Genomic DNA, 15,091 nt, shown 5'->3' with positions numbered 1-15,091 from the left:
GTGAGCTGCCCTGAGACTGCTGTCAACAAACTGTGTCCCACCTGCCTGTCTTTTATCCCCCCCGTCTCATCCCGTGCTTGTTTTTGTACTCTCTGCTACCAGTGGCAATTCTTTGACCTTTTCCACTTGTGAAAACGAGAGGAAATTTGTGGTTTGGCCAGCCACCTTTTCCTCACCAGTTCAGCAGGCTGAAACAGCACACGTATGGGGTTTTTGGGTGCTTGGGGTGGCAAAGGACTGAGCTGTTCTTACAGGCAGTCGAGGAAAAATGAAAAAGAAGCAATCAAACTTGTTTCTGTTCCTCTGCATTGAGACCTATTGTCTAGCCCTTGAGACTAAGGGTTTAACCATGCCCAACTGCTAAATGTGGGTCTCTGGAAGGTGAGCCCTCAGGAGCACAGGACTTGGAGGCAGTTGCTTTCACTTCGTGGCTGTGTGCTTTTTGGTAGGTCTGTGTCTGTTGGCCCCTCTCATGTCTACGGGGAGCAGAGATTTTACTAAGGCTTTTTTCACCCCTGGAACATTCATAATGTTTCTCTTGAATTTATTCCCTGGTACCCAGAGATGATTTGATGCCCGTGGCGGCCTTTGTACCTGTGTGGATGTACAGGGCTCTCTGTCCCTTCCCCTGTTGCGTCCTCTCAGAATAAAAAACTTAATAGCTCTGAGACTGCATGAAACATAGTGGATTTGAAAGTTTCCAGAAGAGTGGGGATAGTGAAAAAGATACCTGGGGATGTGTGCAGAGACAGTAAACCTTGTTCCCTTAGGCAGCTGGGCTGTACGTGCCTGTTTTCCTGCTGCTGTAAACCCGTATTACAGCCTGGTAACTGAGGGAATGCCTCTAAGGGGTTGGTCTAGGTACTCCTTCTGCAGGCTCAGCTGGGGACTCCTCTAGGGATGTATGTGCTGGCTTCTCTAGAAATCCTCACTTTTATGGAACTTCAAGGGACATGTTCAAGCATCGAAGGGCCATACAGGGGCAGTGGATGTGTTTGAGCAGTTTGTACAATGAGAGGCTGAGGCACTGTGGCTTGTTTAGCTAGGAGAAGAGAAGGCTTGGGGTATGTGAAGAATGACTTCTGGCAGCCCTCTAGCACCTTAAAAGAGGTTAGCGAGCAGGCACAACCGGGCAGTTCATGGTACTGCATGGCTGAAGGAAAAGGGAAAATAATAATCAGTTGAGAGTTTTGACCAAATAAAAGAAACAGATCCCTCACTACGAGGATAATCAAGCATTGGTACAGGACTCAAGAGGTGGGGGAATCCCTGTCCTGAGAGTTTTTCAAGACCCAGTGAGGCAAAGCCTTGAGCAGCCTGGTCCAAATCCAGTATTGACCCTGTTCTGTTCAGAAGTTTTAACAAGAGACATCACAAGGTCCCTTCCCACTTGAGCTGATGGGATACACCTCACCTGGCATTTTTCAGGTATTAATGGTACAAAGGCTTTATTTTATCTTTGTGGTGCTGCTTCTGAAAGATAAAATGCAGCTAAGTGGCAAAGTTTGTCGGATGTGTACTGTGGCATCAATTATGGGCAAAAATACAGTGTGGAATTCTGTGTATATCTAGGATGTGGATCGTGCCTCGTCTGAGTCCACATACAATAAATAGAGACCGGGGCTTTGTGCACAGAAATCAGTGTCTGCTTCCCAGGGGAAGCATGTCATGCCACTCTGTTGCCTGTTCACTCTTCAAGATGCTTTTCACTTTCCATTCACTGTCTGTTTCTCTTGTCTATTTATTTGCTTTTTTGGATTTTTATTAAGGAAATGGCACATTTTCTCCACCTCCACGCCGCCAAACCGTCCCTCCTCCAAAACCCAGACGCTCCAAGAAAGGTCTGTGTCACCCACTGCTTCCTCTTTGGTTTTTGCAATAGGATTACAGACTGCATTGAATTTTTACTACTTGCTTACAGGACCCTCAGATGTTTGTCTCTGTACGACTGCTAGGAAGTGGAAAGAGATTCCATCCCTGCTGGTGTTAAGTCTTTTTTAACAACAGTGATGTCTTTTATAGTTTTGGAGCTTGACCTCTGCGTCCTATTACATCCTTGAGTCATGGTTACTGGCTTAGACTTTGAGTTGCATGAACAGTTTGCTTCTGTTTTTTGCTGCTGTGGTGTTTGTTCTTTTTATTGTTGTTTGTCAGTTATGTGGTGTGGACACTGTTGAAAGACGAATACCCATTGACAAGATGTTTTCTCCCCCCAGCAGAACTGGATAAACAGGAGAAGTACAAGTCTCATCCAGGTAAGAATTGCTCTTTCTTACTGTAAGAAGGGGAATGCTACATTGGCATCGTAATGCGGACACTAGTTTTGTGGTCATGGGCCAATCCAACATCCTGTATCATAGAATGGTTGAGTTTGAAAGGGTTCTCTGGAGTCTACCTTGTCCAACCCGTCTGCCAAGCAGGGTCACCTAGCACTTGTTGCACAGGGTCACATCCAGGCAGGTTTTGAATATCTCCAAAGATGGAGACTCCACAACCTCTCTGAGCAACCTGTTCCAGTGCTCTGTCACCCTTACAGTCAATAAATGTTTCCTCATATTAGGCCGGAACTTCCTGTGTTTCAGTTTGTGCCCGTTGCTTCTTGTCCTGTAGCTGTAGTCCTCATTCAGAGCACTGTAAGAGAATGGTCATTCTCAGGAAAGAAGAGTTGTAGTTCTTTAATTTATTAGTGACTGCAGTGGCCTTTGACTAAACAAGGGAGCATTTGGAGGTGAAGGGCACACATGGTTTTGCTTTCCAAGGGCAGGGTAATCTCTTATTCATCTGATGCTGCGATCCTTAAAATCCAAGGTCCCTTGAAGGAGTTCTCTCTATGCTTAGGTGCTCTGTGATTTATTGATGTCAAGAGAGTTCAAGCCTGCAAACTAAACACCTTGCTAACCCATACAATGTTGACCTGAAGCATGGATCAGATCTGTAAGATGAAGGACTGGACAATTTGTGTTTTCTGTAGTGCCAAGCTTTGCTTTTGTAGAGTCAGAGCAGGTCTTTAAGTAATGGGGCTGAGCAGGTAGGTGGTTGTAAAAATGCAGGGTGTTGCCTGCCCTTCACTTTGTGCTGAGCTTTGTGCCAGTGTGGCTGGACTGCCTGTTGATGTTGTTTAGGGTCTTGCTGTTTCCTTGGCACTTATTTATTCCTCAGGATAATTTTTACATGGAGAAAAGAGAAGTGTCCATTCGAGACACTGTAAAGAGACTGCTGTCTTGTGTGTTTGTATTTGTTAGTATATAAAATAAAAAAAAATAAAATTCCTGTATTTATAGGCAGGATACCAGGATACTGCAAGTGGGAGATGTCACCGGTTCTGTGATTGTGAGTTAATGCAGGAGATCAGAAAACTGCTTTACCAGATATCTCGGGGTCCTCTAAGACCTCTTGCTCATTCAGTTTCCCCCTTGTATTCATTTTATTCAATTTACTCCCAAGAAGAGTGAAGAGCTGCTGTGTTGTGGTATTTTGTGCTTTGGCTTCCAGCTCAGCATGTTTTGTTATGTTCTTGTCCTCCAGGACAGAAGCATCAGGACTTTGAAGCTGAACTACTTACTCCTCGAAGTATGATGGCTGTCTTTGACTATAATCCTAAGGAGAGCTCCCCAAATGCAGATGCAGAGGTAACCAGCAGCTGCTCAGTCCTCTGATACCTTTCTTTTTCCACTCATTTTTTCTTCTGTCCTGAGACACTTAAGACTTTGGTCAAAACTAAGGTGATTATAGCATGGCAAAATAATGACTAAAACGGTTTGGCTGAAGCCATAAAATATAAAGTTTGCCAATATGTTCTTTCATACATTCCCTAATAACAGCGGTCAGTTATTATTCTGTGAAGAGTATGAAGCAACATACCCCTAATAGTTTTCAGTATTTGTCTCTGTGAAGCTATTAGAGCATCTCGTGGCCTTTTAGCATCCTGTAAGTGTTTAGACAGGACTAAACAGCCCCTGCTGCTAGCAACTGATCCGGGGCATCCTGTGGTAAATGGAAATACCTGATTAAAGGTCAGAATTGATTTCTGATACTTATGGTGAACGTGTCTTTATGGAGCATGTCTTTTGTGTTAGCTACCTGTGTAGGTCTTTGTTCAAGCAAGAACACTTAATTCCAATTTAATGGACCAGTCCTTTAAGCTCGGCTTTTCAAGCAGTCTCTACATATAATCCAAACAGGGATTTTGTGGATAAATATGTTTCTGATGGAAAGATTGTAAAGCAAAATCCTTCCAGCAAAAAAGACTTTCTGAATTAGAACATGCTCTGTTTCTGTTCCTCTGTAGCAGCATCAGTCTACTCTGAGCAAACATAGTATAGTAAAAATAATGTATGGCCAAGAGGTGGCGCAATACAGGTAATGCTTGACACCCAATCTGTGTGTTTTATGAACAAGAGAGCCTGCTTCTGAGGACAGAGTATTTTGGGGGTAATGGATTATTTTAGGAGACATACAATAAAAACATGCATCAACCAGCATCTATGTAGATATTCACACATCTGACCAAAGAATTTTTTTTTGAGTCCTTGTCAACAAGGTGCAGTTGACATTGCATTATTAGAAGTGTTCCCCATTCAAACTCACAGAAAATTTGGTCACTTGATTTGCTGGAAAGCTGCAGTTGGTGTTTTTGAACCTGCAGCATACCTAATAGGATCACCTGTGCAGTTCTTTGTGCCTGTGAGTGAAGTTCCCTAGAAGCTGCTTTCTGCTAGGACAAAGTCATTCACTGCCATCAGTAGGAACCAGCAGCCTCAGGAGAGAAATCGAGTACTGGGAACTAAATGAAGTAAATATATCAGAAGTAGGTCTCTTCGAGCCAGTGCTTCCGTGGTTCTGTGAATTGCATGTAAAGACGTGTCTTCAATGGGACTTGCCCATTATGCAGCCTGTTGGAGGGCTCCGCCTCTTCTATCTTAGAGCAACTGTTTCACTGTAACTGGGGGGATTCCTTCCATTAGAAGAGAATACCTATATCTTTGGCCTTGGTCTTGTGCTCCAAGGAGTACCCTGAGCATTGCATACACAACAGTCATCCAAGGTAAAGGGGGATTTAGTGTTTATATTAAAAAGGAAAAAAAAAAGGTATTTCTGGTGCTTGTTCAGTTTGTTCGTGGCACCCCTTTCTAGAACAGGTGGTAGGTACCATTTTGAAGTTCTATTAAAATTGGTTTATGAGACAAATTTTGCTGTTATCCTACTTTATGAAATGCTTCCTTAACACTGAATTCCACAGTTTCCCAGGTTGGTTGTTCTGCGTTCTGTTCCTGCAAGTCTTATCACAATGGCCTCCCTCACTCATGGTGAGATTGTGCAAGCAGCCCAGGGCAACCTTGAGAAATTCCAGGCAGTGTTCCTCCTGTGACCATCGTTTCCTTTTGTTCATTGCAGGCTGAACTGACTTTCAGCGCAGGGGACATTATCACTGTGTTTGGGTCCATGGATGATGATGGGTTCTATTATGTAAGTATTGGGGTTGGCTAGGTCCTTTGGCTACATCTGAAATCCTTGGATTCCATCTAGTGGCAGGAGAGCAAAAATTAGGGGACAAAATGTTCTGCTGCTGCAACACGTGAACACATGCCTCCTTAGAATAAGCAGGTTGTTTCTTGCAGTCCATGTTCCTCCTCTAAACCTAATATTCCAAACGGTTCTGAGTTTCTTTCTTGGACTAAATTGACTGCAGGTTTCCCAAAGCCTAAGATGCGTTTACTGCACATACATCAGTTGCATCAGCATCTGCTACAAGCTGATTTGTCACCAAGGACTCTGACACATGGTCTTATCCAGGACAGGAGGCTAAAATGGTAATATAAGAATAAAACGTATGCTGATCCCCATCCTGCCACACATCAACATACCAACTTCAACAAACACTGATATCTGTTTAATTTACTACGGATAGCTGGGAACTGTGCCTGCCAGCAAGCTGTGTTAGACGCGTTTCTTAGCCCTTGGATCATCCCTCTTTTCCTGCACAGAAAACAGTATGCATTCATACATCAAAGTTGAGGTTCACCACTAGGTAAAGTCTGAAGGCATTGTTACGAATGTTTTGTTTGACTTCCTTCATGGCGTAGGTCAGACAACATTGCTAGGGTTGTTTTGTCTCACCCAGCTACCTCTTGCTGAACTAGAGACAAATTTTTGGAAAGACAGCCAAGCTTGGTTTTGAGCTCCAGATGTCAGTAAGCATAAAGACAAGGCCTACAGGGCATTGTACTAGCAGTACTTCATTCTTAAAAAAATTAAATACCAGAACAAATGAAAGGCCTTTAGGAATCCTGTGGCACAATCATGTTCCAGTTGCTTCCAGGTTATTAGTGGAAATTTTTTGAGTTTGTAAAGTGCAAATAGTCTTCATAGTCTACAACTTAGAGGTGTCTGTCCATGCTGTTGGAATACATTTGTCATAGCTTGCCATCATCTTTTCTTCCTTTACACTCGTGTGTTTTTGCATTTTGAATTGTTCCACAACTAAGCAAGAATGTGAGTTGTGAAACTTACTGAGGATGCTTCCAACATGAATGTGTTCCTGGGCTTCTCTCAGGCCATAGCATAGCCTTCTCGGAATGGGGCTGCTCCTCTATTTATTTTTCCATCAGCCAGGAAACCTGATATGGGAACTGAACGTTGATCTTTCAGGGAGAGCTGAACCAACAAAGAGGGCTTGTCCCATCTAACTTCTTGGAAGCTGTAACTTCAGATGGAGGCATGGTTGAGGAACTTCATTCAAAAGATAAAGATGCTTTTCCACTAAGTTCTGAGAGCCAGGTAAGATTGTGAGACTCTGCATAGTACAGACAACCAAGCCGTGACATGGTTGGAGAGTGGGTGTTGCACAGCATGCAGCATCTGATGGAGTGATTTAAATTATTGCATGTAGCTTGATTCATCCCATGGGAGCTCAGAAGTTTAGAAGGGAGCACCAGGAGCTCTTCTTAAAGACTTAGTATAGTACAAAATGAGGCACGAAGCAAGAACATATTCTGGGACCTCATGCTTGTTATTGTCATGTGAGCAAAGAACATCACAGGTCCCACCAGCAAGTTCTTCAGATGCACACAAGGGTCAGTGGTGAAATCCTGCTGCAAGCAAAGCAGTTCAGCCAGATCCCCAGACGCATGAAATTCCTCGTATTTGCTCATATCCATGCCAAGGAGTTCTGGAGTTATTGACACCTAAGCACCAATGCTTTTCCACCCATCCCAAGTTAGATGTATCTTAAATCTGTCCAAGATGTCTTCAGGAAAAAAAATGAAACGTAGAGGGAAGGATCAAACAGATCTGAGGAGTGGATCCACAGGCTAAGGCTTTGGGAGCAACCCACAGATGTTCAAAGAGGGGTTCAAAGATGTTCAAAGGGTTCAAAGGTTGGGCTATCCCCCTTGCGTTATGTTTCTGATACTTCTCAAGCAAATGGTTAAGCAGGAGATTTGGGTCATCTGCCAGATTCAGTCAGTCCTCAGAAGGTGCGGCCAAAAGTGTGACACCTCCTTGGTCACTGCCCGTGCTGTGGCATTCTAGGCAGTGGGAGGCAGGGAGTGACACAGCCTGGTCCCAGTTTAAATGTACTTATTCCTCAACCTTCAGTTCTTCTCAGGGAGGTTATTATACAGGCCCGTAAAAGTGTGGAAGAGCAGGCCTAGATTGGCTTTGAGGCAATCCTTAAGGAAGTATGTGGTCCTAAATCCTCCTCTGTCAAACTCTTCACTGGTGTCACCCTAGCTTTCTACCTCTCTGCAGTGTCATTTGTCTTATTTTTCATTCTCTGCTCCTCCTTTACTCACTTCCCACCTACCTTTCTTCAAATGCTGCCTGGACTTCCACAAGCTCTACCTACAGTCCCCTCTTTTGCTTCCAGGCATTTGAAGCTTTGTTGGTGTAATGTTTGTCCCACAGCCTCAATGTCTTCTTACGAGGGAAAGTGGCAGGACTGCCTCAGAAATAAGATTTGAGGGTAGTTTGCTGGATCATCTTCTAAACCCAGAAGTGGTTTTGGTCCCTTTTGCTTGCCTGTTTTGGATACTCAGTCACTTTGATCTCAGCCAACAAGGGCTGGTCCTTGCTGAGCAATCAGAGAAGTTAATGAGCTGTTACTACCAGGGTTTAGCAGCTATGAGGTTACACAGATCTAACTTTCTGGGTGGAAACAAATATTCAGAGTGGATTTTCTTCTCCAGTTCCCCTATCAGAACAATGGACTCTTCACAAATTATCCATCTATGAGAACAGAGGGTGCCAAAGGAGACCGGAACCAGTACAATTATAGCAGGCTGAATTCATAGTACAGCTTATTGTGGACCTGACATCCTCTCTGGCATTGATCAGCAAGGGCCTGTTTCACATGTTGGGGGGTCATTATTCCATCCCCAGCCTGGGCCCCAGAATTTGTTCAAAAAAACTAATGATAAATAATAGGAAATTCAGCGAACCTTCAGGGTTCAGAGAGCTGCCATTTGTAAATGGTATTCTACTGAAGAGGGGTAAGAGAAACCAACAAGGCTGATAAACAGAGGGACATACACAATAAATCCGTCTGATCCCCTGCTGAGCAGGGAGCACAAGCTGCTCCTCCTTGATGCTTTATAGTTTGCTGCTGCTCCCCTCCCCTCTCCCCTTTCCACTGGCGCTGGGTTCAGCAGGAGTTGACTGTTCGCCTGGACACAGCAGTTTGGCCCAGATATCCTTGGATGCTCAAAGCTGTAATTTTTTTTCTGTGATTCATGACACCTTTTTTAAACAGGAATACCTCTCAAACATGATAAACCCTCATAATAGAGACATATTTCAGGCTTGCCTGGCCTCCAGTTCATTTGTGTTTCTATGTCAGAGATCCAACAGAGCTTTTCATTGCATTTGATCACACTTTGGGTTTGCAGAGCGGAAAGCTGTTGCCTTAGGCCAGGATAGATTTGGTAGCTCTGTCACTTGGCCAATCCATGAGCCGCTGTTCCTTGTGAAGTCTGGGAACTTGGAAAGTTCGGTTCTTGATGATTAAGCCAATTTTGTGTCATTGGGAGTCCACATTAACTATGCAAGCATGACTTTCTGTTGTCTGTTTCTGCGTGGTGGCAGACAGTTTCCTGTCCTGCTGCCTCCCTGCTTCACCAGCACACCTGTCCTGGGTGATTCTGGCTTAGCACTCTTAATTATGTGCAGTCCTGCTTGTGCTTTGCAGTCCAGCTCCATCTAAACAGCTTCCAAATAGGGAATGTTTGCCCCCTTGTAAAAGCGGTATATTTATCCTGCTCATAACCAAGCTTGTACTAGATAACTACATTTAGTTACGTTTAGTGAGTCCTGAGAAGAGACCTTACCCACTGAGTTTTTGGCTGTGTCATATCAATTACAGCATCCCGACCTATGAGCAAAACGATGGGTAAGGCAAGAAGGAACATGTTCTCCTATAGAAAACACGTATTTTAAGGGCCATCCCCGAGCTGTCATAAACTGAGTGATACAGCCAAGCATGAGGCTTTCCAAACTCTGTCATATTCATTCCGCAGAGTTTAGGAACATGCTAGTTAAGTGTGTTTTTGGCATGTATATGTAGGCAGAACACATACAGCTGCTCCTGTTTCAGATGAGATGGGGCGAGTGGACAGGGCTTATGCAAAAAATCACCAAAGACAGAAGATGCATGGCAGCCTCTAGAGAAGTATTGTTTGAATGTTCTGGGACAAAGCATAGCAAAAGTCTCCCAACAAATTTGTCAGCTTCGTCTTGAGACCTAACACATCAGCGAGCATGCATACTCACCATGGTATTAACATCAGAGCTTTGGATTATATTAAAGCTAGTTCCAGTCTTAACAGAAGCTTCTCCAGCATGACCACGAGTGATTTTAAAATCGCCTCTAACTTCTTGGATTTAAAGTTTTCACCATGTGTGTTCTTCCCATTTCCCTTCTCCTTGATGCTATGCCAAAGGCCTGAGAGTAAGGACAATTAACTTTCCAAATTGAACTGGGGAAGGTGAATTATTAGAATTATTTCTGAGTAAATCTTAAAATGCTGGCATCTGAAAAAGGTGAAGCAGTTTGACTTTCAAAGTAACATCGTTTCAGTATTAGACCCAGCAACAAAAAATGCAGTACAAAGAGGAGTATCCAAGAAGTTATGATCACAAGCTAGGGCGCTGAAGCAATCATGTTCACCAGCTACGAGCAGTTTACCTTAATGCTGCAGCTATTGAATGAATATTTTTGCCTCACTAATATGCAGTTTCTGTCAAAGACTGTTTGTAAAGCAACTTCAAAAAGTATTCAATTCTAATTGATTTCATGTATTTATTTCTGCCATGGCGGTTCTTTTCTTCAGAGAATGAGGAAGAGAAGAGTCCAGTGATAGATATGAATGATACATAGAGAGCAACCATGTAAGTTTGTGTGAGAAGATCTCTTCATTTTCCCACCCAGCCTAGCCTATTAAAGGGTCCTGCACTTGCAATTTACTCCTGTTCTTGCTTGTAGTTCAACAGGCTGGTTTGGGGCTCTGCTACCAAGTCCAGCTTCAAACCCTCTGGTGGCAGATCTTTACCTGCCAAGTTGGTTCTGTATTAAAGAGAAGCCACGTTCAGCATATGAAGTGCAGTTTGGAACAATTATCTGGTGGTTTTGGGGACCACGATGGGACTGTAGTAGTACTGGATATTCAGGTTTAGAAAAGACCTGCTTTGTAATTCAGCCTCGCCATTCTACCACTGTTCAAGCACATCAGCAACAAGAACCTCATGTAGCCTTTGCAGAATCCTGCTCAGGCTGAGCACCCCCCATGTTCAGTCTGTTTTTTTTTCACTTCTTGAAACGCCCCCATACACCATCAACTTAAGAAAGTAGCAACACTTAGTCCCTAAAACCAGCCTAGTCTGGATAATTGTTCTGTCTGACAATTTTGGGGTTGGGGGGTGAGATCCCTGATTTTGGGTGGCAGTGGGAGGAGATCTGTGGTTTTTCTTCCTTTCAAACATTGTTTTCCAGAAGTTATACAAGTCAATACCCGAGAGAGCATTGAAAAGTGTCCCCTGAAAACTAACATGACTCTTCTGTTTATCAACCCCAATAGCTTTATCAGGATCTTCACAGAATCACAGAATGGTTTGGGTTGGAAGGGACTTTAAAGATCATCTAATTCCAACCCCCCTGTTATGGTCAGGGACACCTCCCACTAGATCAGGTTGCTCAAAGCCCCATCCAACCTGGCCTTGAACACTTCCAGGAAGGGGGCATCCACAGCTTGCCAGAGCAGTTTTTCCTTTAAGTTTCTCTTAGGGAAGAATCCCTTGTTTTTCGTGTCATGTGTCTCCGACCAGATGAATCTGTGAACTGGTTCTGTTGCTTTTCCGCCATACAGAGACCTCTGAGAATATCTGCACATGCTTGTGTGTGAGTGCCTCTGTGTATAGAAATCTGCCTGGGCATCGTGTACCATAGCTGGAAATAAGAAGGACTTGCAGCCACAAAGACTGGAAACTGCTAGTCGTTTCCTTTTAACTGTTTGATGTTTGATAATGATATTGATACTGTGCTATCCTTATTACAGTAAATAATGGTGTCATTCATGAATTGGTCTGGGTACCTGCCGCTCGTTTTGCCTGCAGTCTTCCATGCCTAGCTCAACAGGAGAAATTGCGTCAGGTTTGTTGGGCCACTTCAGATCTGCCCTAAAACTGTTCCACCTTTGCCAGAAAAATGGTTTCCAGCAGCTCATGGGCTCCAAGCCTTTGCTGCCCTGGCTGTGCAGGGACCTTCACATTGCTCCCACGTCCTCTGGTTCTGCTAAGCCACAGACCAAGGTGTGAACTTCATACGGAAGATTGTTTCACAGCAGCATAACGTCATTCTCTGGGAGGAGCAGAAATCACAGCTACTTTTCACGTTCTTCATCATGGAGGAGGTGGGCTGCTGAAACAGCCATGGGGTGATAGAGTGGGGCTGCATTTGCTTGTAACCCTAGGAAACTTTAAATAAGCAAACCGACAGCACATAAAGTGCTATAGCTATGGCAGTGATGGTATGTCTGTGCATCTGCTTCATTCAGCAGTGTTCGCCAGGAGCACTATGGGACCAGAGCACATCTACTCCTGCCAGTGAGCTACAAGCAGCTGCTGCTGTGGTTCTGACACATTTCATCTGCTGGGCTCGTCTTTGCTCTTCAGCAATGCTTCTTCCCCGGGTGGGGCATCCTGCTGCCTTTGTTACTAACTCATTTTCCCTGATGGAGCTGTGGCTGCTTACAGACCCTTAATGAGCATGCACACAACTCTCCCTGACCTAGTGGGACCCAAGCAGAGAAAATGTTTCAACCTGCCAAGGGGGCTCGCTCTTGGCACAGCTCTAGCACGTCATGGGTTCTGGGGACTGCCAAGGTAGGATATACAGCTGGGAGCCTAGAAAATTAGTTCTCTGTCAGGCACGTGAAAGCTGTGTGGAAGAGAAGGCAATGGGACAAGGGCTCTCCTAGGCTTCAGCAACCCAGAACCCCTTCCCTAGTGAACTTTGCAACTTCTTGGGAAAGTGTGCCATGCCAGATCAGAAGTGGTCACCATCCATACACCAAGGAAGAGGAGATTGTGTAAAGCAGAAGTCTTCTGCCAGAAACTGACCTTACATCAGCATGTTCTGAAGAGAAAGCTGAACCCAGGACCAGGGCACTTCGTGATTTCCAAAAGGAGCAGCGTACAGTGAATCATTTGGAGCTGTAGATCCTAGTTAATATTCTGAAATACTCAGGTTGCTTAGGAATACATCAGTTGCTTTGTGCCACATGATTCAAGACTTCCCTGTGTCCTGCTCCATCACCACGTTCTTGTTTTTTTTTCCATTATTGGAACTGCTGGAGAGAATCAGACGCTTTCTGACCCTCCTGTGACTGGATTTGATGGATGCGGAGCAGCCCTGCAAGGGTCTAAATTTCTGACCATGACAGAGCACAGTCACTGTTGCAGAAGCCTCCCAGCTTAGCCAGCCTCCTTGAACTTCTGAGGTCTTGCACAGCCCTTGTTCTTACTGGGTTGTTTTTCTTAATGGCCTATCCCAGAGTGTGCTGGGAGCCCACCAGTCTCCCCTGGCCGCAAGCAGCCAGCAGGCATAATGGGATGCATCGCTACCTTTCTATCCTTGCACTGAGAAGGTGCTTAACATAGTTTCTTCAGCTGTGAAGCAACATCTTTCAAGAGGTCCTCAGTGGGGGCATTTCTGATGTAGCCTAAAGTTAAAGCCCAAAGTTAAAGGATTTTGGAATGTCTGAGGTCAGGCAGTGTCTTGGTGGGGGTATAAAACACTTTACTGGAAACTTCCTAACTGATTCTGCAGCTGCACAAAGGAGCTGAGCCTTGCAGGTTGCAGGACAGACTGGTGGGGAGAAGGCAGGGTTCTCTGGCTGAGGTTTGTGTTGGTGTCATGTCCTTCTTCAAGTCTAACTTCTACTTTTTTTTTTTTTTTTTTCTCTTTTCCTGCTCAGTTAAATCCAGATGGGTCTGTTGATCAAAGCGACTTCTCACCAACTCCTCCTACTGAACCACCTTCCTGCCTTGCCACAGGCGAGCAGTGTCCAGAGCAGGCATCGCTGGCCATTCTCAAATGCAGTGATTTACCTGGTCAGAGTAAAAAGAAGAGAGGCTTCTTCTTCAAAGGAAAAAAGCTCTTCAAAAAACTTGGGTCCAGTAAGAAAAACTAACAAAGGATTTATTGTTAGGAGTAGGCTGCCTGTGCAGTCCACACAGGCACTGAAAATTCAGGAGAAGCCCTCTGCAATAAGCTGATTAGAGTATTTTCATAGGGGAAAAGTGTATATTGAATAGAGAAAACTCTTCAGTGGGTCTGTGAGCTGTGATCTCTGCTGAGAGCCCACTGGCAGTGGCTCTGAACAGTGTCACAGCACCGAGGTGTGTGAGGCCTCAGCTCTAGGATACAGCTCCCTCCACAGTAGTGTGTCCTGCTCCATGCAGCCCTCAATGCACCAGTTCTCTGTAAATATTTTAATTTTAAAAATATATTCTGGCTGTAAGATAGCTAAATGGCTTTTCCCAGCAAAGCCCCAGCCCCTTAGGAAGAGCTCCCTTGTACTACACCCCTCGGTATTTCTCTGGTCCAAAGGAGGTTGTGTCAAGTCCTTCACTTCCTGCAAAGAAAATTTGCACTCTTCTGTTGCTGTGAACCCTCTTTGCTGTCTCTGGGCTGAAAAGTGAGTTATTTGTACTGTAAATATGCAGCTGTGCCTAGGAGCATCCCACACTGCCTCAGTCATGTTTCAGCGTGAGGATTCTTTTCCAACCTTAATGATTCTACGATTCCCGTGGAGGAAGGAGCGATACCCACAAAGGGGGTCAATACTTCCACCTGTAGCGTGGGCTGCTGTAAGCTGCTCTTGGCTGGTTCACCTTGACCACACACTGGCTGGGGACTCTGCCTTATTTATTTATTTGTTTATTTATTTATTTATTTATTTATTTTGTCCGCCTCTTTCACAGTTTTATTTGGCTGTTTCAGTGGGCTGCTCCTCAGTTGGAGCTTGGTTGGAGCATAGAGCTGGGGATGGAGAGTTTGCAGCTATTTTCATATGAGATGTGTTCCTTCAGTTAAGACACATCCCTTCCTAAGCCACGGAGAGTTTTGTACTACATGGTTTCTACCCTTTTCAGTGTTTCTTTCTTTGCATGTTTCAATGGGGTACATGTTTTGAGAAAGACAGTTACGTGAGGTATGTGAATGATGCCAGCACAGTGTCCACAAGTGTTGGTGATAAGGTATGTTTTTATTTAATATCAAATTTTATTATAATAAAGTCTATTTTCACAAAAATACATTTTCCTTAAAAAAGCAAAAGATTCATTGTTGCTTATTTGGGGGGGTGGGAGTGTGGGGGGAGAATAACACTGGTCATTAGCACCTTGAGGATGCGGGAGGAATTTGATATGACAGTGTAACACTATCTTCCTTGATGGACAGTCATATAGTTGCTTTAGCTATGAATGCTTGCAAGGTTTTCTTAGAATATCTGAAGCAGACATAAGTGATGATGGTCTTCAGCAACCCAGTATCAAGGCCTGCTGGGTCTCTTCTGAGTCCCGAAAGCATGTCAGACCC

At 44.4% G+C, this 15,091-nt stretch overlaps 1 protein-coding gene across 11 annotated transcripts in view; it reads left to right on the top strand.

Moving 5' to 3' along the window:
• TSPOAP1 (TSPO associated protein 1) overlaps positions 1 to 14,816 on the top strand; it is a 70,669-nt gene extending 55,853 nt beyond the window's left edge. For 5 of the 11 annotated variants that reach the window (XM_040532205.1, XM_040532209.1, XM_040532200.1 and 2 more), the window contains 6 exons: positions 1,770 to 1,841; positions 2,217 to 2,255; positions 3,526 to 3,629; positions 5,395 to 5,466; positions 6,649 to 6,777; positions 13,467 to 14,816. In XM_040532205.1, coding sequence (XP_040388139.1) covers positions 1,770 to 1,841; positions 2,217 to 2,255; positions 3,526 to 3,629; positions 5,395 to 5,466; positions 6,649 to 6,777; positions 13,467 to 13,682 — 632 coding nt within the window. In that variant the 3' untranslated portion in view covers positions 13,683 to 14,816. Of the gene's footprint in view, positions 1 to 1,769; positions 1,842 to 2,216; positions 2,256 to 3,525; positions 3,630 to 5,394; positions 5,467 to 6,648; positions 6,778 to 10,325; positions 10,384 to 11,357 lie in introns of all 11 variants that reach the window. The other 6 variants (XM_040532204.1, XM_040532211.1, XM_040532206.1 and 3 more) reach the window with 5 other exon arrangements.
• The last annotated feature ends 275 nt before the right edge of the window (positions 14,817 to 15,091 follow it).

This window comes from Cygnus olor, chromosome 20, assembly GCF_009769625.2.
Source record: "Cygnus olor isolate bCygOlo1 chromosome 20, bCygOlo1.pri.v2, whole genome shotgun sequence".
NCBI lineage: Eukaryota > Metazoa > Chordata > Aves > Anseriformes > Anatidae > Cygnus > Cygnus olor.
This window is presented reverse-complemented; position numbering and strand designations above follow the sequence as displayed.